The sequence below is a fragment of the Podarcis cretensis genome (assembly GCF_951804945.1).
Source record: "Podarcis cretensis genome assembly, chromosome: 11".
Taxonomy (NCBI): Eukaryota; Metazoa; Chordata; class Lepidosauria; order Squamata; family Lacertidae; genus Podarcis; species Podarcis cretensis.
In genome coordinates, this window is record NC_137180.1 from 45319223 (window position 1) to 45343432 (window position 24210).

At 44.4% G+C, this 24210-nt stretch overlaps 1 protein-coding gene across 3 annotated transcripts in view; it reads left to right on the forward strand.

Annotated features, from left to right (window-relative positions):
* The first annotated feature begins 3298 nt into the window (after positions 1-3298).
* The window catches only part of EMB (embigin), a 31733-nt gene continuing 10821 nt past the window's right edge, over positions 3299-24210 (forward strand). For 2 of the 3 annotated variants that reach the window (XM_079995055.1, XM_079995056.1), the window contains exons 1-5: positions 3299-3497; positions 15923-16003; positions 19848-19910; positions 21793-21988; positions 23491-23582. In XM_079995055.1, coding sequence (XP_079851181.1) covers positions 3398-3497; positions 15923-16003; positions 19848-19910; positions 21793-21988; positions 23491-23582 — 532 coding nt within the window. In that variant the 5' untranslated portion in view covers positions 3299-3397. The remainder of the gene's footprint in view (positions 3498-15922; positions 16004-19847; positions 19911-21792; positions 21989-23490; positions 23583-24210) is intronic. The other variant, XM_079995057.1, reaches the window with a different exon arrangement.

The window sequence follows — 24210 nt, forward strand, 5'->3', positions numbered from 1 at the left end:
CTGGGAAGAGGCTATCAGTTCTGTACCCTGAGCTCAAAAAGCTTTCATGTAAAGTCCACTCCTGCTAAGCCTGTTCAGCAGCCTAATTTTAGCGAGAAAAGCTGTTTTGTTGCTGTTGCTTTGAAACAACTGGGAGACAGAAACCCTGTAAATCACCCAGTGAAATCCTCAACTGCCTCCTTCCCATCAAAGGGCTAGCTCTGCTGCTTCTTCTTACTCTTGCTGAAACCTGCTGCCTCCCCCCTCTATGAGTTTATGCAAGCAAGCGGGCAATGGAATGAAAAGTTAGGAAACCATTGACCTAGATCAGGCACCCCCCAAACTCGGCCCTCCAGGTGTTTTGGGACTATAACTCCCATCATCCCTAGCTAACAGTACCAGTGGTCAGGGATGATGGGAATTGTAGTCCCAAAACAGCTGGAGGGCCTAGTTTGGGGATGCCTGATCTTGATGAACTGGGTGAGACAAGAGTATCTCATTAGGAAGGTTAAAATCACTCTGCGCATGCTCTGAGGTATTCTTATTTTCTTAATATTAGAATGCTTACGGCTGAGCTCTGACATTTACAGCAAGCATTAAAGGTTAGCCCTGCTGAGTCCCTGGAATTAGCTGCACAGAGTACTTTACATCAGTACTCTTCAAACTTTTCTGACCTGAGACCCATGTTTAACTGGAGCACACATTTGAGAGCCCATTTCTTTTCTTTTTAAAAAATCATATGGTGGAGTGCTGCTATTATGACCCACTTTAGATTAGGCTGCAGGCCAATAGCAGTCCCGATGCACCAGCTGAAGACCACTGCCTCATTTTATGGAGCAGCATACAAAATGTCATTCATAACTAACTAATTAACTAAATCAAATCAAGTGTTTAAAATTTTTAGACCATGGTGGACAGCTCAATGAAAACTTTAGTGGTAGGGGGGGAAAAAAGGCTGAAATTATAGCAGGGAATAATACTGCAATGCCTTTATAGAAATATATAATGGAGTGACTTTGGGAATAAGTTGTGCATTCCCCCCCCCCAAAAAAAAGAATATTTTAGAGCTGCAAAAGATGCAGGAAAGAGCAAGCAAAATTATCAAAGTGTGGATCAAGATAAGAGACTCGATCACAAAGCAGGGAAAGGTGAAAGCATTTTGGGACGCCAGATTTTGGAGTAGAAATGGCACAGGGTACAATTGCCCATTTTCATGGGAATTGAATTCAGTGGGCCTTACTTCTGAGTAAACATATACAGCGGTACCTTGGGTGAAGAACGTAATTCGTCCTGGACGTCCGTTCTTAACCTGAAACTGTTCTTAACTTGAGGTACCACTTCAGCTAATGGGGCCTCCCGCTGCCGCCGCATGATTTCTGTTCTCATCCTGAAGCAAACTTCTTAACCTGAGGTACTATTTCTGGGTTAGCGGAGTCTGTAACTTGAAGTGTCTATAACCTGAAGTATCTGCAACCCGAGGTACCACTGCATAGGATTGTGCTGTAAGAGGTTCTGTGATGGAGGTTTAGAAAAATATATATCTCCCTCTTCCACTACACTAGATTGGTGGTTTAGGACAAAAGGAAGTACATCTTCACACAAGCCACATAAATGCCTGGAATTCCACTTTCAGGAGATGTAATAGGCATCAGCAGGGGATTAGGCTAATTCAAAGACAAAGGGACTTGGTCAATCAATGGCCAGGATAGCTATCTTCAGAGACTGCTGAGCCACTAAATACCTGTTGATGGGAAACAAACAATACCAGTGGAGGGGTGTGTGTGTTTGTGTTGCTGTCCTGTTTCAGTCCCTGCTTATATGGTTGAGCATTCTGGGAAAAAGATTTCTCTTTGTTTAATCCAGAGGGGCTCTTCTTTGTAACCTTGTGAGGTTAGTTCTGTGGTGCCTCAAGCATACATGCAAAAATACTGATACACGCACTTCTCTGAGTGGTGAGAGACTTCAGGGGTACCAACTTATACCTTTGCTTTCATTTCCTTGGAATGAAAGTCACTATGGCTATGGTGTCTTTATTAAATATGGTTTTATTTACACATATATTCAAGCTGAGCATCAGAGCATCAGATCTTGCCTCTCCCATTGGAGTTCTTGGCGAGTTCAGCAAGGAGCGAGAAGTCAAGCCATTGTGTCTTCCCAGCTTTCAATGGGACTAGCCAAAAAATAGTCCCTGGTCTATTGTTCTCCTACACCTCAGATGATGTGGCCTCCAGCCAGGTGAGAAGGTGGCAATGCCTGCCATCTCTCTCTAAATGCATCACTGGTTAGTTGTGTCTATGGCAATACAGCCAACTCTTAAGTCATGGATAAGGGATGCTTAACCAACTCCCAGTCCTATAACAAAACCTTCACTGGATTTATTTAAGTAGTTGGCCATTGATCAGTAAATCTACACTGATTGTGCCCTGCAATGCAGATGCAGGTTATTATTACTTCTTCTATTTATTAGTTACTTTTCCTCTCCTGCCTAAATGAAACCCAGAAAGTAACAAACAACAACAAGAACAATAATAAAAATGTCCAGTAGCACCTTATAGACCAACTAAGTTTGTTCTGGGTATAAGCTTTTGTGTGCATGCAGATTTTTTGTTGGAGGCAGCCCAGAGTGGCTGGGGAAACCCAGCCAGATGGGCTGGGTATAAATAATAAATTATTATTATTATTATTATTATTATACCTGAATCTAGAAACAAACAAAATTCAGACTAGACATAGAGGTTCCTTCCAACTTTATGACTGTAAAGAGAAAACAGAAAGAAGTTGCTGGTAGCCTTTTTGAACAGATTTAAGTGATTTTGGTTTGGTTTATTTAAAAAAACCTGATTATTATTTTTTTGAACCAAGGTCCTTTCAAAATGGCTGCAAAAAAAAAACACGCAATACAGTGGCAACATTGCCAATCCAGTCTTTTATCATCACATACAAATTAAGACTTTTGAGAAAGTCAAATGCTAAAAGAGCAGCTTAATAATAATAATAAAAGACAGGTATCCTAGTGGCAGCCAGATCTGTCTTAGTGAACCTAGATTTATTTATATTTATTTTTTAAATGCACCTGGAATTGTTGTTGTGCTGTTGTGCTTACTTTTGAGTAAGGATGCATAGGATTGGAACATAGGGAGTCTAACCACTCCCTAGTCATTCATTCATTCACAGAAAGATTCGGCGGTTCTAAACAGCTGCGCGATGGCCACACTTTCCCTTTCGCACCTGCCCGACGATTCGCTGGTTGGTTGCTCCTCTTGACGTCAGTCTCCCGTTATTAGTACAGCTCCAGGGCAACACCCTTCTCAAAGAACGAGGCGCTGCTAGCTGGAGCGGCCGGGCGGGGCGCAACGGAGCAAGCGGCCAGACCTCACTGCAGTGCTATTGCAGAAGCTTCTGCCGGCTGCAAGCAAGTATGAGCGCCTTCGTGGCGTTGCACTCCCTTCGCCTCCTTCTCCTGCTGGTTGTTTGGGATGTCTTGGACGTCGGGAGCAGCAGCAGCAGCACTCCCGCAGGTAAGGATATTAATAATCGCTGTGAATTTCCGCGGTGTTTTCTCCGGGCGGCTGGCAACCTAGGCAAACGTCCAGGAAAAAAGGATGGTCGTTGCTGCGTTTCTCATCCCAAGGTGAGCAGTCACCTTGAGAAGGTTTGCTTCAAGGCAAAAAAATAAATAAAACGACGACTATTATTTTCTCCAAACCGAGGGGGTGCGGTTAGATGGTTCAAGGCATTTTAATTTTAAACATTTTATTTATTTACCCCAGCCCGAGTTTATTTGGCAGGAGGGGGTTGCTTTGGTGAAGTGATGTTCTGCCCGAATCTTCACTTTGCGGCATACTAACCAGGCTCCCCCGCCCCCTGAAAGGTTAATTCCTACCTTATGACTATTAAGATTAAAAAGACACGTGTCTAAGGCGTTTCCAAACTCTGCATTCCCCTGGTTGTAGAATCCTTCATGTCCTCTTTTGTAAAAGCCATTGCCTTCCTAGTTTAATAAAAGGAGGAGGGGGGAAATAAGCAGGGGTGAGAGAAGTTAAGATTCCAGCAGGTGGTAAAGTGGAGGCAGACAATAGTCCCTAGGACTGGAGATCCGTGTTGTTGGAGCAACATTACCGTGGAATTAACTTAATAATGCCAGGATGATGGCCCATTGTTTCAGCTGTGAATGATCACTGTGCTTTGTTTTGTGTCTGTTTGCTGCTCTGTGAATGATGTGCTACTTGCATGTCGTTGCTCTTTGCTCCACTATAACCACCACCATGCGCGCGCACACAGGTGTAAAGGCACAAGGACATAAGAAGAGCCTTGCTGGATCAGGCCCATCCTGTTCTCCCAGTGGCCAACCAGATGCCTGTAGGAAGCGCGCCCCCCCCCCAGCAGGACATAAGCGCAACAGCACTCCCCCCCCACTTGTTGCCTCAAATATTTATTTATTTAGACCATTCCTATACCACTTCAGATATTAAACTGTCCCTAAGCAGTCTGCAGTAAAATGAAACAACGGTTACAAAAATGCACAATAAAGCCAGGAATGTGAATACACAGAGATGGAACTTCCATCTCAAACTCCCCCCCCCCCGCAAACAGCTCTCAGCATCCTGTCTCTCACTGTCATCAATGCTGGCTCTCACCCAAGACCCAACAAACCCACAGATTTGTGCAAGTCTCACAACAGAAGAGGGTACCTAGATCCTGTTGACATTGCCCTAGGGACCCATCTGCACCATACAATTAAAGCGGTATCACACTACTATAAACAGCCATGGTTTTCCCCCAAAGAATCCTGGGAGGTTAGGGGTGCTGTGAGTTGTTAGGAGACCCTTGTTCTCCTTGCAGAGCTGGAGTTCTCAGTGTGGTTTAAAAGTTGGCCCCTCTTCCCAGGGAACTCTGAGAATTGAAGATCTGTGAGAGGAATAGGCTCTCCTTAACAACTCTGTTTTAAATGTGCAGGTAGGACTCTAGTCTCCGGCTCCAGGTCCCCAACCTCACTACACATTTCAAACTATTTTAGCACTTTGAAGTCCTGTTTTGTTCATGTTGCATTAAAACCCTGTTTGGCACGATATCTGACGATTCTCCCCTCCCCGCAGTTTGCGCCACAGTAAATGCAGAGGAAATGGTGTCTGTGCTTCCTGTTTGAAAGTTTGTGAGAGTTTTACCAAATCACACAGTGAGGATATGAAATAAACCAGCAGACCTCTTTCATAGACTGAATTCCATTAGAATTCATGGGGTTTATAAAGTCATTATTGAAAATATCCTGTTCCTTTTCTTAAAAATTGTAGTATAATCTTCTGTACAACAGACAGCAGTTTCCAACTAGAAAAACAACCAGATTTGAATTGCTAGGCGTAGGGCTGGATCCTTCAGAGTCCAGACTCACACACGTTACACCAAAGTCCTGTTAGTCATTGAGACTCTGGCTGTGTACAATCCATTCACATTAAAGCACATTCGAAGCAGTTTCTTTTGCTCAAAGAATTCTGGGTAGTGTAGATCACCCCTAACAGAGATAAGTTAACAACCCTTAAAAAAACTACAGTGCTCATAATTCTTTGAGGGAGGGGGGAATGTTTGAATGCAGCCTTAAGTTGATTTCAGTGGCAACTAAGTGCCACTCAGTCTGGATCCAACCAATCATCATCAGGATTTCTGAGATGGGGTGGGATCACACGTGCCTCTGATCTATTTACTGCTGAAGAGGCCAACAGGTTGTATCACAGTACTGCTGGGATCAGAAGGGTTAGAAAGATAGAGTAGTTTTATCTCACATTTGTTACTTTGAAGCTGTATTGCCCACCCCGAATGGACCTGGTTTCAGCTTCAGAATTCTTGATCCCCACAGAGTTGCATTTCCCCTCCAATAGCACTGAGTGGTTGCTGTTAAGTCTAGCCCAAAATTAAGCAAGTACCATATTTTTCACTCTATAACACGCACCCGACCATAACACGCACATAGTTTTTAGAGGAGGAAAACAAGAAAAAAAAATATTCTAAATGAAACAGTGGATGATTTTTGTGGTTCATGCTGTGGCCACAGACATGTGATCTGATGATGGATTTGGGGTGACCCAGTGCAAAAATCCGGAGGATCCATGTGGATCCGTGCTTTGTAACCATGTTTTAAGTGGGGAGGGAAGGAAAAGCACTCAAGGGACAAGGAGCAGGATGCTGCTAATAATGCAGAAGAGGGGTATAAGGGGAGAAGGCTCCTCTCCTCTCCCACTTTGCTCCTTTAAAGCAAGCAGGCTCTGCTCTTCTCCCTCCTCCCCGCTCATCCCCGGCTTAGCGAGCTGAAAAACTTTGCTGCTATGTAGCGAGCTGAGTGGGGAGGAGAGAGGGACAGAGAGCCTGCTTGCTTTAAAGCAACCAATCAGACAGGAGTGTAAGCGGCTCCTCTCCTCTCCCGCTTTGCTCCTTTAAAGAAGCAGGCTCTCTCCCTCTCTCCTCCCCATTCAGCGGCTCTTCTCCCGCTTTGCTGTTTCAAAGCGAGCCACGGAGGAGGGAAGGAAGGGGAACCATGGATCCTCTGCTCACGACTGCAGCAGATCCCCCATCACCACCACCCATAGGCATTCCCTCCATAACACACACAGACATTTCCCCTTACTTTCTGGAAGGAAAAAAGTGAGTGTTATGGTGCAAAAAATATGGACCTTTGTACTTTGTAGCATCAAAGCTGTTCAGAAGCTCATCCACGATCTACATTTTATCTTAAACAGAGAAACAAAGGGACAATTTTAAATGGGGAGCAGGAATGGCCCTTCACTATGAGAAAAGGATTTTTAAGCATAGTGAACTTGGAGTCATCAAGTAAAACCACTGGGCTTCCAATTTAGGAGAGACAAATTGCTTCACAGCATGGAGTATAATTTAATGTATGGAATTCACTGCCACACAATGGGGATGGCTGCTAACTTAGACAGGGTCCTGCAACAAAATGGTGTAGTGTGGAATGTGCCTGTTCAGGGTTCCAGCCAGCCAACCAGCCAGCAACATCCTTGAGGATACTTCCATTTCATCTTCTCTTGTTTTCTGCTCCTTCAAAAGCAGTCAGCATTTTGTATCCTCAATCCTTAGTGGACTGTTTGGATTCCTCTCCTTAGAGTTCTCCTCACTCCTGTGCCTCCTTCAAACCAAGCCCTGATGATCCTTTTGTACATGGATGTTACAGTTTTGGCTACCTAAATTGTTCATGTGTGGAGAAAGATTTCTCAGTTAGTATGCAGAGTAGCTTTAAAAAGGAAACTAATGAATGAGTGGTCTCTCGTTGGTTGAGTCATGATGGCTGTGTGGAAATTCCAGGTTTGATGTTTTGCAGATGCAGAAGTAGGTCACCAGGAGGGGTGAAGCCACTAGGCTCCCTGGCAAGTGAGTTACAGTTGCTTACTGGAAAGTAGAGGGGGTGAGGTGGAAGGCAATTGGCACAGTGTACATGCACTGGCAGAAATGTTGGATTGGCTCTGCCAGTGGATTTGCACCATGCTGACATCCACACCACCTCTCCCTCTCAGTGAGCAACAGCAACACACCAGGCAATCACGTGTGGTGAACCTTTGGCCTAGTAGTTTTGAATGAACTGCAACTCCCACCAGACCCAGCAAACATAACCAGTGTCCAGGGATGATGGAAGTTGTAGTTCAGTAACATCTGGAAGGTCAAAGATTGACCAGAACTTGCTTAGATGGAGCATCATCCCTCATGGAAATGGTGGGCCTCACTTGGCCTTTTCTGGATTTTGTCAGTCTGCTTATCAGCTGTATATCATAGCTTCACCGATATAAAATTGACTCAGTGAATACTTCATTTCTGTCCAATATCCTGCAGTGGTGGAGCAGGCAAGTACCTCTTCCACAGTGCGAACTTCAGCTAGACTGTCTGGTGGAGTTCTAGAACAGAGCTGTTTTGGGCAAAGTGATGCCACCCTACAGAAAGATTGCCTGAAATTTATGTGCTTAGTTCCTTCTTGGAGTAACTTCTCTGCTTGATGAGGTCAATCAGAAGATGGGCAATATAGGAAGATGCTGTGTACAGTACTCAGTCAGACCATTGACCTCCATCTGGCCCAGTATTGTGCAAACTGGATGGCAACCCATGTCACCAGGGTTGTAGACATGGATCTCTCCTGGGCCTACCTAGAGATAATACTGTGGAATTAAACCTGGAACTATTTGAACTTGAAGCATATCCTCAAAGGAGGAGGTCAGAATCAAGAATGGGGGAGAGCAGCAGCAGTAAAATTTTAGGCTCAGGCATTTAAAATGCTGAATATAGCTCTGGGATGATTAATGGATTTCTCTCACATGGCTGTTGTGGGGATGACTGCAAAGCAGCAGTGATATGGAAAGTAGGACTAAAAAGAGAGAATATACAACTCAGGTTCAGGGATGCCAACTTGAATAAAATATTTGGAGGCCCAGGTAAGCCCCACTCTCCAAGTGTCTCTATTTTCTAGGGACATCCCTGATTTAGAGAAGATGTCCTGGTTTCTGATTTGATCCTGGAATGACCCACTTTTCCTATTTACATTGGAGAAATGCTGGAGGGTATGTTAGTTAGCCAACCCCCAAGGCATCTGAAGGCAATCCTGTATAATAATAATTATTATTATTATTTATTATTATTTATTTATACCCCGCCCATCTGGCTGGGCCTCCCCAGCCACTCTGGGCGGCTTCCATAGAAAGCAAAAATACAGTAAAATATCACACGTTAAAAACTTCCCTGAACAGGGTTGCCTTAAGATGTCTTCTGAATGTCAGGTAGTTGTTTATCGCTTTGACATCTGCTGGAAGGGCGTTCCACAGGGCGGGCGCCACTACCGAGAAGGCCCTCTGCCTGGTTCCCTGTAGCTTTGCTTCTCGCAATGAGGGAATCGCCAGAAGGCCCTCGGCGCTGGACCTCAGCGTCCGGGCGGAATGATGGGGGTGGAGACGCTCCTTCAGGTATACTGGACCGAGGCCGTTTAGGGCTTTAAAGGTCAGCACCAACACTTTGAATTGTGCTCGGAAACGTACTGAGAGCCAATGTAGGTCTTTCAAGACCGGTGTTATATGGAAGTTTAGAGTGCCTGGGGCAACCCAGTAAGATGCATGGGGTATAAATAGTAAAATGATCATTATGGAATGGGACGTCCCTATTTTCATCCGAGAAACATTGGAGGGCATGCCTGCATAATTGATCACATAATGTGGTGCATGCACACCATTGTATGGCAATGCTCATCAACTTTGGGGAGGCTCCCATGGCCCCTAGGAGTTGGCTCCTATGCTCAGGTTTGTCACCCTTCATCTCTGCTTTATGTTGCACCAATCCTAACTGTCTTGCGCAGTGCAATCCTACATATGGCTTACTCCCAGGCAAGGGTCTAGAATTGCAACTTCAGACACTATTCTGCGAGGCACTCTGTTCCCGCAAATATTACTACAGTACTGTTGCAGAGAATAAAGTCAGACTTGAGGCCTTGTATATTTTCAACTGAAGTAGTTCCATCGCTTATAGAACTTCAGTATTTTAGGTAAACTTTTAATCGAACACAGTGGGTGGCTGTGTGCAGATGTGTGCAACTGTGGCACACATACACCGCTCAACCATTTCCCCTCATAATGTACTATCATCAAGAAAGCGGATGTGGTTATGAAGAAAAGGGGACATGAGGACTAGTTAAGATAGATTTGATCTACAGCAGGGGTCAGCAAACTTTTTCAGCCGTGGACTGGTCCACTGTCCCTCAGACCATGTGGGGGGGCCGGAGTATATTTTGAAGGGAAAAATGAACGAATTTCTATGCCCCACAAATAACCCAGAGATGCATTTTAAATAAAAGGACACATTCTACTCATGTAAAAACATGCTGATTCCCGGACCGTCTGCGGGCCAGATTTAGAAGGCAATTGGGCCACATCTGGGCCTTAGGTTGCCTACCCCTGATCTACAGCATACATATACAGAGATATGTAGTACATATCTGTGGTATACCTGGGAATATCCTTGCCTGAAACCAGTGCATTTTTTCTGGGGGGGGGGGACACAGGGGTACGCATACCCCTAAACATTTTGTGAATCTAAGTTTGGCCTCATTGAGGGGCAGTATTTCAATATGAGTAGGAAAATGTAGAGACAATACTGTGTAGAGACAATACTGAACCAGATAGAGCAATAGTTTTATATTAGTAGCAGGCTTGACAGTACCTAGAAGGTGGAAAGATTTGAGACAACTTGCTATCCGAATGGCACCAGCTTGGACAATTGCATTGATGGGGAAAAAGTGAGACACAAGGTGAAAGACAGTGGTGATTTTTAAAAGGCAAAAGGGAAGTTTCAAGTGACATGGCATTTTTAAAATAAAATACATAGCAATGCATGGCTTCCTGTGGAATGACTATACAAGATGACACTGTCAACCCAAAAGGAGAATTCTGGTCATAAGAACAACAAATGCTTTACAGTAAAACAGATGTACCCAATGCTCTGAACTATGTGTTACCCTCATGTTCTGGATGTTATACGTTATTTTGTTCTTGTCACAAAAGCAAATTACTTTTTTTTAAAAAAAGAATAGACTCATTTTAAGGGAGCTTCCTCTGAAAAAAGAATCCAGTCCTCAATTGATCCACAGCTAGCAGAGGCAGCTTGTTTCCTTAGAAGCAAGCAGGCATGAATCATTGCAGCAAAGAGCAGCAGGCTGATTAATTTCTCAGTCCATTATTGACAAAGGCATTATTGGCTATGATGATCTCAGATAAGACACTGTCTTCCTTCCACTTGGGGGACATAACTGAAATGACCTCATTGGTCTGGCGCGGGCACAAACTGTTCTTTGCGGGTTGCTTAGGACAACAACACAGGCAGGAGACATTAGATGGAGAAGAGCCTCCATCCAAATGACAAGAGGTGAATTGTTTCATCTACTGTGTTACTTTGCAAGGTTGATGTCTAAACCCTGTTAGCACACAGATTCCCCCTTGCAAAAACCAGTACAGTGGTACCTTGGGTTACAGATGCTTCAGGTTACAGACTCTGCTAACCTGGAAATAGTACCTCGGGTTAAGAACTTTGCTTCAGGATGAGAACAGAAATTGTGCGGTGGCAGCGCAGCGGCAGTGGGAGGCCCCATTAGCTAAAGTGGTACCTCAGGTTAAGAACAGTTTCAGGTTAAGAACGGACCTCCAGAACGAATTAAGTTCTTAACCAGAGGTACCACTGTACAATGGTTTGTTAGTCATTTAGCAACCAATGAGGAAACAGAAACAACACACATTTACCCTTTACATTATACTCATACATTTTCCCCAGACCTGTCTTGTACGAAATATATTTTAACAGCATGTCAGAAAATGACCTGAAATGAGATGGAAGAGGAGTATGAAGAGAGGTAGAACAGGGAAGGGAGTGTGGAACACCTGTTAGGTTTTGGAGGAATAAGCCCTGTGCACCTTGTCTTACCTTCTTCCCCATCAACTAGCCCATGGGCAGGCAAACTAAGGCCTGGGGGCCAAATCCGGCCCAATTGCCTTCTAAATCTGGCCCGCCAGCAGTCCAGGAAGCATGTTTTTACATGAGTAGAATGTGCCCTTTTATTTAAAATGCATCTCTGGGTTATTTGTGGGGCATAGGAATTCATTCTTCTTTTTTCCAAAATACAGTCCGGCCCCCCACAAGGTCTGAGGGACAGTGGACCTGCCCCCTGCTGAAAAAGTTTGCTGACCCCTGAGCTAGCCTGTTACCCTTGGATGTTGTAGGAAGACACTGTTTTGCTGGCAGTGTTGAAGTACGGCTTATTAGTTGGTCATCTTCTCTACAGACAGCAAAATGTATTGAAACAGCTCTGGGGTGGAAAGGTGTGCATGAATATCAAGGCATCCAAGAGGGTATCTATGGTATTAACTGGAATTTGAATTTGCATCTTTCCAATCCTAGGCTGACCTGTATACTCTATGTTGGGGTAGTGAATCTGGTGCTCTTGAGAAGCTGTTGGACTGCAATGCTCATCAGACCTAGCCACACACTGCCCGTGGTCAGGAATTATGGAATTTCCAACATCTGGAGGGCACCATGATCCAGAGACCAATAAATTTAATAAACAACAACAACAAATTAGGGTGTCTTTTAGCTATTGAGCCTTTTAGGTGCCTGTAGAAACAGAAAACCGAGTCAAGGGTGGGTGCTCATGAAGGGTGTAAAATGATGGCACCCATGCGTAGTAGTCCCAGGAAGTAGCTTGTGAACTTGCTGCTGTCTATTCAGAGATACCAATTTTTGACTTAAGGGTTGATACTCATTTCTCCATGGACAAAGTGTTGTTAGTGGTAGCAGGGCATGTGCTGCATAGAAAGAAAGAAGCCTAAGAAGTTACCCGTACTCTCATCCCTCTAAAGCAGGCAATTGTGACAGTTGTCTCCTTTTAGTACAGTCCTTAGGAAATGTAGAACTGCCCAGAAATAGTCTTTCAGTCCTGGATTTTCTGTTTGTTTTTATGCTATGTTGTTGTTGTTGTTTAGTCATGTCAACTCTTCATGACCCCATGGACCAGAGCACGCCAGGCACTCCTGTCTTCCACTGCCTCCCGCAGTTTGGTCAAACTCATGTTCGTAGCTTCAAGAACACTGTCCAACCATCTTATCCTCTGTCGTCCCCTTCTCCTTGTGCCCTCAATCTTTCCCAGCATCAGGGTCTTTTCCAGGGAGTCTTCTCTTCTCATGAGGTGGCCAAAGAATTGGAGCCTCAGCTTCAGGATCTGTCCTTCCAGTGAGCACTCAGGGCTGATTTCCTTAAGAATGGAGAGATTTGATCTTGCAGTCCATGGGACTCTCAAGAGTCTCTTCCAGCACCATAATTCAAAAGCATCAATTCTTCGGCTATCAGCCTTCTTCATGGTCCAGCTCTCACTTCCATACATCACTACTGGGGAAACCATAGCTTTAACTATACGGACCTTTGTTGGCAAGGTGATGTCTCTGCTTTTTAAGATGCTGTCTAGGTTTGCCATCGCCTTTCTCCCAAGGAGCAGGCGTCTTTTAATTTCGTGACTGCTGTCACCATCTGCAGTGATCATGGAGCCCAAGAAAGTAAAATCTTTTGACTTGATTTAACAGGGAGGAAGTCCTTTATCATTTTCAGCCATAATCACTAGTCATAACCATTAATCATTCACTTAAAGTGCTTTAGCTCTTGCAAAGCAGCTTTCAAATTCCCTGGAATGAAGTTGTCAGAAAAAGCCAGCTGCTAGAGGGAATAGCAGGAGACTGACCTGTCCAGAACCCAGGATGTGTTCTGAATCAATCAGGACTTGATATGACATATATCTGCTTTTGAAGCCACTTCCTTAATTTTGTGCATTGTACATTGAGCCTAAGCTTCTTTCAGATTTACCTGGCAAAATTACAATAATATATATGGACCACCAGGTTCTTGGTTAGAATTTTGTAAAACTGCAGTGAGTTTATTTCCTCTACACTTCCTTGAAGGACTTGGGCTCATCCAGATTACCTTTATACCACACTTTCAGGCACAGGTTTGCACTTTAAAAGTTCTGTGTCAGAGTGTGGCACTTTTCTCTGGAAAACCCAATTGCTGTTTGCACCAATTCAATGGTAAAACACAGGTTTTCCCAGGAAAAGCACCAGGACCAAAAAAAAAGCCATTAAAATATAGCGGACCCACCACTTAATGCTACAAATTAATAATGGGGTGGATCCACTCCCACTAAATGTCCCCAATTAAATATAGTGCACCTACCTCATGGTATACCAATTACACGAATTTCTACAATTTACCACAGATTATCTAGTGGGGGACTTGTGTGAGGGGAAAATGTAATGATTTAGAGTCCCAGGCAGGATCTGATCAACAAATGAGAAAAGTTTTATTAAACAAAAAAGTTTATCAAACAAAGTGGGTCAGGAAATGCATCCCTAAACAGGTATTTAAAAAGGCAAAGGAACCCTGACAGTTAAGTCCAGTCGCAGATGACTCTGTGGTTGCGGCGCTCATCTCGCTTCACAGATGAGCCAAGGGAGCCGGCATTTGTCCACAGACAGTTTTCCGGGTCATGTGGCCAGCATGACTAAGCCATTTCTGGTGCAACAGAACACCGAAACCAGAGCAGCGCAGGGAAACACTGTTGACCTTACCGCCGGAGCTGTTTATCTACTTGCACTTTGACATGCTTTCAAACTGGTAGGTTGGCAGGCTGGGACTGAACAAGAGCTCACCCCATCGCAGGGATTCGAACTGCCGACCTTCTAATCAGCAAGCCCAAGGCTCGGTAGTTTAGACCACAGTGCCACACTCATAAAAATATATATATTATATCCAATATTCATTACCAGAGCCCCTGCCCTACCATTAAACAGAGTGTGGCCAGTAGTGTAGTGGAAATTCAGAAGACTGTTATTTCATGACAGTCACAGCCATTCCCCTTCTTAGATTATATAATCATCTTATATGACATAATAATAATAATAATAATAATAATAATAATAACAACAACTAATAATAAAAAATGTATTGCAATGATCAATGCAGCTCTCCAGGTGTTGCCTTCCAGCTGTAACTGCTATTTTCTTTCCACGTTCATGGGCAAATTATTTGGAGTACTCCAATATCTTCTTTCGGAATGACTTACCGTATTTTTTTGCACCATAACACTCACTTTTTTCCTCCTAGAAAGTAAGAGGAAATGTCTGTGCGTGTTATGGAGGGAATGCCTACGGGTGGTGGTGGGGGATCTGCTGCAGTCGTGAGCAGAGGATCCATGGTTCCCCTTCCTTCCCTCCTCTGTGTCTCACTTTGAAACAGCAAAGCGGGAGAAGAGCTGCTGAGTGGGGAGGAAAGAGGGACAGAGAGCCTGCTTGCTTTAAAGGAGCAAAGTGGGAGAGGAGAGGAGCCGCTTACACAAGTGTAAGAGGCTCCTGTCCGGTTGGTTCCTTTAAAGCATGCAGGCTCTCTTGTCCCTCTCTCCTCCCCACTCAGCTCGCGAAATAGCAGCAAAGTTTTTCAGCTTGCTAAGCTGGGGATGAGCGGGGAGGAGGGAGAAAAGCAGAGCCTACTTGCTTTAAAGGAGCAAAGTGGGAGGGGAGAGGAGAGGAGCGTTCTCCCCTTATACCCCTCTTCTGCATTATTAGCAGCATCCTTCTCCTTGTCCCTTGAGTGCTTTTCCTTCCCTCCCCACTTAAAACGTGGTTACAAAGCACGGATCAACATGGATCCTCAGGATTTTTGCACTGGGTCACCCTAAATGCACCATCAGATCACATAATATGTCCATGGCTACATGTTGCACCAAAACAATCACACACCCACTGTTGCCTGGGGCCGCAGTGGTGCAAAAACATGGTTACAAAGCATGGATCCACATGGATCCTCAGGATTTTTGCATTGGGCTACTCCAAACTCACTGTCAGATCACATGTCTGTGGCCACAGCATGAACCACAAAAATCATACATCCACTGTTTTGTTTAGAATATTTTTTTCTTGTTTTCCTCCTCTAAAAACTACATGTGTGTTATGGTCGGGTGCGTGTTATAGAGCGAAAAATACGGTAAGTTGCATTTCCATGAGGCTTTGTTCCATGGAGGAGATGATGGAGGGCAAGGGTGTGGGAAGGCTGACCTGTGTGGTCCACATGACCTACCCTGTGTTCCTAAACTAGCCTGCTGCCCACAGGTGAGATGGAGGATGCTTTCCTGTCTCTGTAAGCTTTCATTTCCAGTCTGGTTTGCTTTTCCCTGTACACGGAATGAAAGGCAGGTGCCCTGCTCATAACTTGTTGTCAAAGGATTCGGACGTTTGCTCACTGTGTCTGGATGAAGGGTCCGCTCCATTCTCAGGATCCAGAAACATTTTTAAAAATAAATAAAATTAAAACAAGAATCTCGAAAGCGTACCATAAAAAGAATAAATATTCTTTTCCTCTTCTTTTTTATTGTATGTAGCTGGTACTTCGACAGCACAAAATCCCAACCAGGAAACAACTTCCAGCAATGGAATTTTCTCTCAGGGAGCTTCCACTTCAGGTAACAACCTATTATTATTTTCCAGTACGGCTATTTTCTCATGTCTGCTGTTTCTACCAATAGTGATGACAGCACAAGATTAATCTTGTGCTGAGGGAGTTCGCACTCTAAAATATTCCAGTTATTGAGAGGAGGAAGATAAAGCTGAGGAACACCTTGTGTTTTACTTTTGCCCTGTAGGAGTCTTCTTGTCACTCATTCCAGGAGAAGCCTGTACCTTGTCATGTATTGATTGAGTTGCATTCTTCAGCCTGGGCAAGTGTACTTGGGAGCTCCACTGATAAGATTGTGTAGGCAAAACAGAAACAACAAGTGTTGCAGCCCCTTGTAACTTAAAAAGAGGCACGTAGCAAAATTCTCAAGGCTGCAATTCACACATCCTTTAAGCTGGGGCTAGGCACATTCCCACCCTCTCCTCCTCTTCTCTTAATAAATGCAGAAAAACTAGATTTATTACCTGGATTCTTGCTGGCATGGACATGAATCAGACCCCAGCTTTTGCACCTCTTACCCCCTACTAGAGAACCCAGGTGGCATCGGGGGAGGGGGCAGTTTCAGCAGCCTCAGACACCTATGGGCATATCTGCACCACACATATAAAGCACATGACTTCCCCCAAAAAGTCATGGAGATTGCAATTTACCCACACAGGTCTGCCAATCCCAGTGTCCTTAACAAACTACAGTTCCCACAATTCTTTGAGGGGACTCATGTGCTTTATACATGTGTTGGTTGTGCTTGGAAATATGCTGCAGATCTGCGATATGCACCATACAGTTAAAGTACATGATGTCCCCCCCCCCCAAAAAAAAATAATAATTCAGGAAGCATAGTTTAAGGGTGTTGAGAATGATGGCTCTGCAAGGGGTAAACTACAGTTCCCAGGATTCTTTGGGGGAAGTAATGTGCTGTAAATACACACAGTGCTTTTCTTCTAGGAAAAAAGGTGTCGGTACTGTGTACAGTACTTAGACAGCATCTTAAAAAGCAGAGACATCACCTTACCAACAAAGGTCCGTATAGTTAAAGCTTTGGTTTTCCCAGTAGTGATGTATGGAAGTGAGAGCTGGACCATAAAGAAGGCTGATTGCTGAAGAATTGATGCTTTTGAATTATGGTGCTGAAGGAGACTCTTGAGAGTCCCATGGACTGCAAGAAGATCAAACCTCTCCATTCTGAAGGAAATCAGCCCTGAGTGCTCACTGGAAGGACAGATCGTGAAGCTGAGACTCCAATACTTTGGCCACCTCATGAGAAGAGAAGACTCCCTGGAAAAGACCCTGATGCTGAGAAAGATGGAGGGCCCAAGGAGAAGGGGACGACAGAGGACGAGATGGTTGGACAGTGTTCTTGAAGCTACCAGCATGAGTTTGCCCAAACTGCGGGAGGCAGTGGAAAACAGGAGTGCCTGGTATGCTCTGGTCCATGGGGTCACAAAAAGTCGGACACGACTAAATGACTCAACAACAACAACAATGTGTACAGTGTACTTCTGGATACGAATGGGATCCGTTCCAGAGCCCCGTTCGCATCCTGAAGCAAACGCAACCCGCGTCTGCGCGTGTGTGGGTCACGATTCGCTGCTTCCGCGCATGCACATGACGTCATTTTGACTGTCTGCGCATGCGCGAGAGGCAAAACCCAGAAGTAACCCGTTCCGTTACTTCCGGGTTGCCGCGGAGCGCAACCTGAAAGCGCTCAACCTGAAGCAACTTCAACCCGAGGTATGCCTGTACTGTTGAGAACCCCCAGAAGAAGAAGAAAAAAATCATTGAGTATATAGTGTGTGCAGCCTAAGTCTTGGCAGTATGGCCTACAGTAAACAGTATATTTAAAAAACAAAACAAAAGTGGTCTGGTTGAACTGGAGGCTACTCCTACCTGAGCCCATGCCTGCCTGCCTGCCTTACTTACCAGTATTTCAGAGGGTGGAACTGTCTCTCATTTTAATATCAGCATTGCTGTTTGTTGAACGCAGCTGAGTTAGGAGGATAGGAGCACAACTAGAACTAGTTTGCTCCACCTGTTGCTGGTTCTACCTGACGTTGGGCTCCCTGTCTTCCACCCTCCCAGTCCCAATGGACACTAGCTGCTGCCATTTGGTTGCATGTCAGATATCAAGCTGTTTCAGTTGCTTTTCAGGCCAAAGGGGCCCAGCCCAGGAAATGCTAGACGATCTGATTTGTGCTCATTGTGTCACCTAGCCCACAGTTGCATTTAGGGAAGTTCCACTGTTTATTTCTCAACTTCCTGTACAGGTTTCCTGTAGTGGGTGTTTGGTGGGCTGCTGCCTTCTTGCACTGTTTTGTGGGCTTCTGGGAAGCATCTGATTGGCCAATGGCGGAAACAGGATGCTGGGCTGAAGTGGTCCCTTGCTCTGACCCAGCAGGTCTCTTCTTTTGATGCTCTGAAGCTCCATTCAGCAATCTTCCCCTCCAGAACCATCAGCCAAGGAGTCCCAACAAACAGCTGCCTTTGAAACAACTCCTTAAAATAAAACGCAGCCCTTGCTCCAAAACATTTTCTATCATCCACAGGAAGGGAGGAGCTTTTCACACACACACACACACACACACACACACACACACACACACCCTCCCCAGCAATTCACATATTATATAAAAATGAAAAGGAGCCAGACCCCTGCAGTGTCGGAAGACTTTTTCATGCTCCAAAACATTTTGAACAAATATTAGGGTGGTTCTGATTTTCAGCAACCCAGGCTTGGTCTCTGGAATGTATTCTTCCTAAATATCTCAGACCACGATCACAGCTATACAGGGCCAAGGAAAACATTACTTTAAAAGTGTTCCTGCACTTAATGTGCCCATTCTTCTGCAAGGGTCAAGACAATGGCAGGCAGGCAGGTGGCACTTAACCCTTTCCTGATATCCAAGAGTTCCCCCCCCCCCAATGCTATTTGCTTTGGGAGGAACAATCCTTGGGCTACACTGGGAATAAGTGCTGGAGAGAGGGTCCCCCCCCCAAGCATTGTGTGTTTATGTCTGTGTGCATGTCTGCATTAAGATCTCCCCCTTTGTCTTGCCATAGTCTCAATACTGCTTTTCCTCTTCCTCATGACAACTACTTAGGTGTGCATTTTGGGGTTTTTTTTAAATTGCCTGTTAAATGTGGTGATGCATTTCACCTTAATGTAATGCATGTGACTTTACATTGAGTTTGGCTCATAGTCTGTAGTTTAGTGTGGCCCATGGTTTGTAGAAGGGAAGTCAAACCCTTAGGGCACTGTTCATTTCAGATGAAGACTTCTTAAGAGTCAATTCCAAGACCCAGCAACTCCAGTTTAGAGGAGTTGCTGATTGCAAAGGCCTCTAACTGAGACCCTGGAGAGCTGCAGGTGGAGTGGACCAATTAGGACCAGTGGTCTGCTCAGAATAAGGCAGCTTCCTATGTTCATTACAAAGCACATTTCTGTCCTACCCTTCCTCTAAGCATCACAGAGTGGCATAAAAGATCTACCTTCCACTGAGTCTTCTTGGTCTTACTCCAACTCTGCATAACTCAGCTTTTCCCAACCTGGCATCCTCCAGATGTTTTGGATTATATCTGCAGCCAGCACAGTCATGGTCAATAGCCAATGTGTGGAGGAAAATATATAGAGCATAAGGGTATCAGAAAATGAACTAGGAGGATAAGGAGAAGCTCTGAGCACAAGGCTGTTTTTAGTGGCAGCCCAATGTTCTTTATGAAATGTACTTCTGCTCCTGTGGTCCTTATATTTTTTTATTCAATTAAAGAATGTTAAAAGAGCAAATTAATCTTCTCCTGTATCTTGTTCTGCTCGATATGAAAATAAACCTAGTCTCAACTTTTCTTTTTGGCAGCTCCACATTCCGTTACACAAGCGCCGATCCTGCCTTTCAAGAAGTATAATTTAACCATGAAGGGTATGTTTTTTCCTCTTAATCTTGAACATTGATTGGTAGTAGAGAAGTCATGCTAATTTGGTTTCTTTTGTGTGGGAGTGGGGGCAGGGAACCACAAGTAAGATTCCAGCTATCATGGCCATGGAGATAAGTTTCAAAACATCGGATCAAAATTTTCTAGAGTAGCTAAAAGCTAGAGAACAAATTGAGGGAGGGTGGGGATGGGAGGAAACTGCTTGCATTTAAGGCTGGGCTGAGATGGACAGTCTTCATGATGATGCTTTATGGACTTCATGGGCTCCTTTGGCAGCATGTGTGGGCTACACAGCTAATAAATATTATTATTTGCATTTTTGCCATTAAATAATTTTACGTCAAAAAGTATGCGGATGGAAACCAAACATGTCTGATTATTTAAGTCCAGAATACAAAGTACGACTTATAGGCAGCTGTGCAGGAAACTACAGTGAACCATGTGTGTCTGAGGTTACCCACAGAGTATTTCATTTTTATATCAGACCAAGCCCTATGGTTTTGCTGCTACCCTTTTCTAAGTTGCTTCATAGGGATACATTCTTAAACCAGTTTGTCAAGTGTCTCCCTTTTTGTCGAAAAAGAGACAGTTATTTTAGCGCTCCTTTTTGGTCATGCTGGGCATGGACCCTCTTACCAATGATATTTAAGCTGCTTGAGTAACCTTTTTTTAGGCTGAACAGTCAGTGATAAAATGCTTCACATAAAATAAATACTGAGTTATTACAGAGGTATTTCACAGAATTTATATGGAGGAAAATTAGTTGAACTTAACCCAGTGAAACTGTGATTCATTAAGAACAATAAGAGCCTGCTGGATCAGGCCAAAAGCCCATCTAGTCCAGAATCCTGTTCTCACAGTGGCCAACCAGACACTTGTGGGAAGCGTGCAAGCTGGTCATGATTGCCGCAGTGCTTTGCCCACCTGTGATTCCCAGAAACTGATATTTAGAGGCATACTGCTTTGTGAACTTCACACCGAAAGGCTTCTCTGTCTAGTTGTTATGGACTGGTTGGATGCTAAGGAATGGTGGGAGGAACCAGCAGGGGGAACCAAGGGAAGAAGGCTTAGAGCCCAGGGAGTAGTGGTGGGACAACGATGAGTGGTTAGAGGGAGAAGACTGGGAAGAGGAAGTGTTGGGAGCTGAAGACTTAACAGCGTTTAGTGAGCTGGGAGAGTCTGTAGCAGAGAGAAGTCCAGAATCGGAGGCAGAAGCTGAAGCAGGAGAGTGGAAGGAGGGAGACCAAGAGGCAGAGATGAGTCAGGCTGGCAAAGAGGCATGGTTGTGTCTCCCTCCTGCTGTGACAAGCTCCCCTCCCCTCTTGTCTCCCAGAACCAGAAAAGGCATGAACAGGACAGAGGAGAGGTTGGCTACACAAAGGAACAGTCTCAGATGGCTTGGAAAAAAATCCTGGGGAGGAGGGGACTTAGATGGCAGTGAAGAGGGTGGGGGCTTTCAGTCATGGCAACTGATTTTCATGGAGTAAGACCACCAGGAATAAGCTACTTTGTTCATTAATCAAGTCTGTTAAGATCACGTTTTTGCCAATAAAGAGTTAACTTCAAATTTGGACTGTGATTACTGACTAGCACTCACCTGTGACACTTACTGATGCAAATGCCTGACTTATCAATGCACTGGGAGTATTTACTTCTAAGAAAGTCCCTGAAATTGATGGAAATGACAGTTTTAAGTGTGGTAGAATTGCAGAATGGTAGGGCTTTTCTAATGTCCTCGTGAAAAATTAATCTGGATTTAATCTAGTGTATGTGCAACCAATAGTCTGTTGTTTTTTAAAAAAATAGTTACGTAATTTAATATTAAAGTACTTTCTATTAAGCACATAACTTTCTTTTTATTTCCCATAGATTCCCCCAAAGATTCAGTGCTTAAAACCATCATTTTACAGAGTCCAGCTGAGCTTGAACTGTTGTGTAGTTTGGTTCTTAAGCCTTCTGTGGATGTGGAAGAAATTGAGGTTGTTTGGAAGAAGGAGAACGAAACAATAAAAAATGACAGAATCTTCAAGAATGAAAGCAAGAACAGCTGGTGCAGTCGACATGAGTGAGTAGCCTTTCTGATTTACCTAGTGTATTACAGTGTTTGTAAGGAAAGAAGGTTTGATGCAGACAGGTGTATTGACATTGCTCCCCCCCCCCCCAGTTGATGATCTTCTGCAGGGTATGAAAAATGATTCTGATATAAAACATTGCATTTTCAGTGAAGAGGAGAGCTTATCTATGAGAGCCACATGATGGCTACTGCAAAGGGTATCCGTGTGTCAAGTTTTTCCTTTCCATTCACAATGTGCAGTGGCATTTACATGGTGTCATGAAGACAGACGTGCCCCAGGTGGGAGGCATGTGATCTACCAGGTGATGTTGGAGTTCAACTCCTGTCACTGATTTGGCATGGCCAGTCGTTGGGGATGAAGAGATTTGTGGTCTAGTAACATCTTCAGAAGGGACGCGGGTGGCGCTGTGGGTTAAACCACAGAGCCTAGGACTTGCTGATCAGAAGGTCAGCGGTTCGAATCCCCGCGATGGGGTGAGCTCCCGTTTCTCAGTCCCTGCTCCTGCCAACCTAGCAGTTTGAAGGCACGTCAAAGTGCAAATAGATAAATACAGTGGTGCCTCGCAAGACGAAATTAATCCGTTCCGTGAGGCTCTTCGTATAGCGGTTTTTTCGTCTTGCGAAGCAAGCCCATTGACAGTTTAGCGGATTAGCGCTATTAGCGGTTTAGTGGCTTTTAGCGATCAGCTGTTAAGCGGCTTATCAGCGGATCAGCTGATAAGCGGCTTAGCGGCTTAGGAAAAGGGGGGGAGGGGAAAAAACCCGCAGGAACTCGCAAGACATTTTCGTCTTGCGAAGCAAGCCCATAGGGAAATTCGTTTTGCAAAGCGCCTCCAAAACAGAAAACCCTTTCGTCTAGCGGGTTTTCCGTCTTGCGAGGCGTTCGTCTTGCGGGGCACCACTGTAGGTACCGCTCCAGTGGGAAGGTAAACGGCGTTTCCGTGCGCTGCTCTGGTTCGCCAGAAGCGACTTAGTCAGCTGGCCACATGACCTGGAAGCTGTCTGCAGACAAATGCCAGCTCCCTCAGCCAGTAAAGCGAGATGAGTGCCACAACCCCAGAGTTGGTCACAACTGGACCTAATGGTCAGGGGTCCTTTTACCTTTACCTTTAACATCTTCAGAACCCATCCCTGATTTTAAATTTGAGAGGTGGAGATCTCAACACATGTCATTGTTGTTGGTGGCCACATAATGGGTAACTAAGTTTCACCTAATGGGTAAATATTCACTGGAAGTTCCATCTGTAGTATTTTATCTGTAGTGGTTTGTTCACACAAGATGCACTGCCCATCAGTTGATCTGTTGCATGTGCTACAGTTTGCAGTCTTCCATGAATCTGGAATATCCTTGTTTTAGCTATTTTGCCTTCACTCTCTAATTCTACTTTTAGTTTTTGCTTTGTGAAGTTAATTCCAGCTTCTTATCACTCCTTTTTATTTTATTTTTAAAAATAGTCGTATAACACCAATTATATAATGCTTCTTCTGTTAAGGGTAAATGTCACAACAAGAGATCAACTTGGAAGCTATACTTGTGTTTATAAAACCAAACCTGAAGAAGTTAATTCTACATTTCTTTTGCAAGGTAAGATCATGAAATAGTTGTTTCTTTTGTGATCCTATTTATTCATAGTGACATAACCTAACCACAGGGTTTTATTGCCCAGCTATCAGTTTCAATGAACATTTGTGCTAATAGCAATAAAATCCCATGAAGCCAAACTGGGGGAGGGAGTTCAGCATTTTCTTCACTCCAAAATACTTGTTGGGTTTCACCCATCCCTGTTTATGATGCTTTGCTGATATAGAGTTAGCAGTAGAAAGATCGCATGGAAAGGTTCCATTGCCTTCCTGTCCAACTCTATCTTGTAATTGGACTTATAAAGCAAATGCGAATGCCTGTGGAAGTGGGCTTTGGTGCATCATGGTGGGCTGAGCATTGAAGGGCACTAGGACCATAATTGAAGGGAAAAGATGGTGGAGGCAGAACATGAGAAGAATCCTCAACAATCTGAGGGTATAGTATGTTGATTTACAGTGGTACCTCGGGTTACGAACTAAATATGTTCCGGAGGTCCATTCTTAACCTGAGGCGCGCTTTCACTAATGGGACCTTCTGCTGGCACTCTATTTCCGTTCTCATCCTGAGGCAAAGTTTGTACCCCGAGATACTACTTCCAGGTTAGTGGAGTTTGTAACCTGAGGTGTTTGTA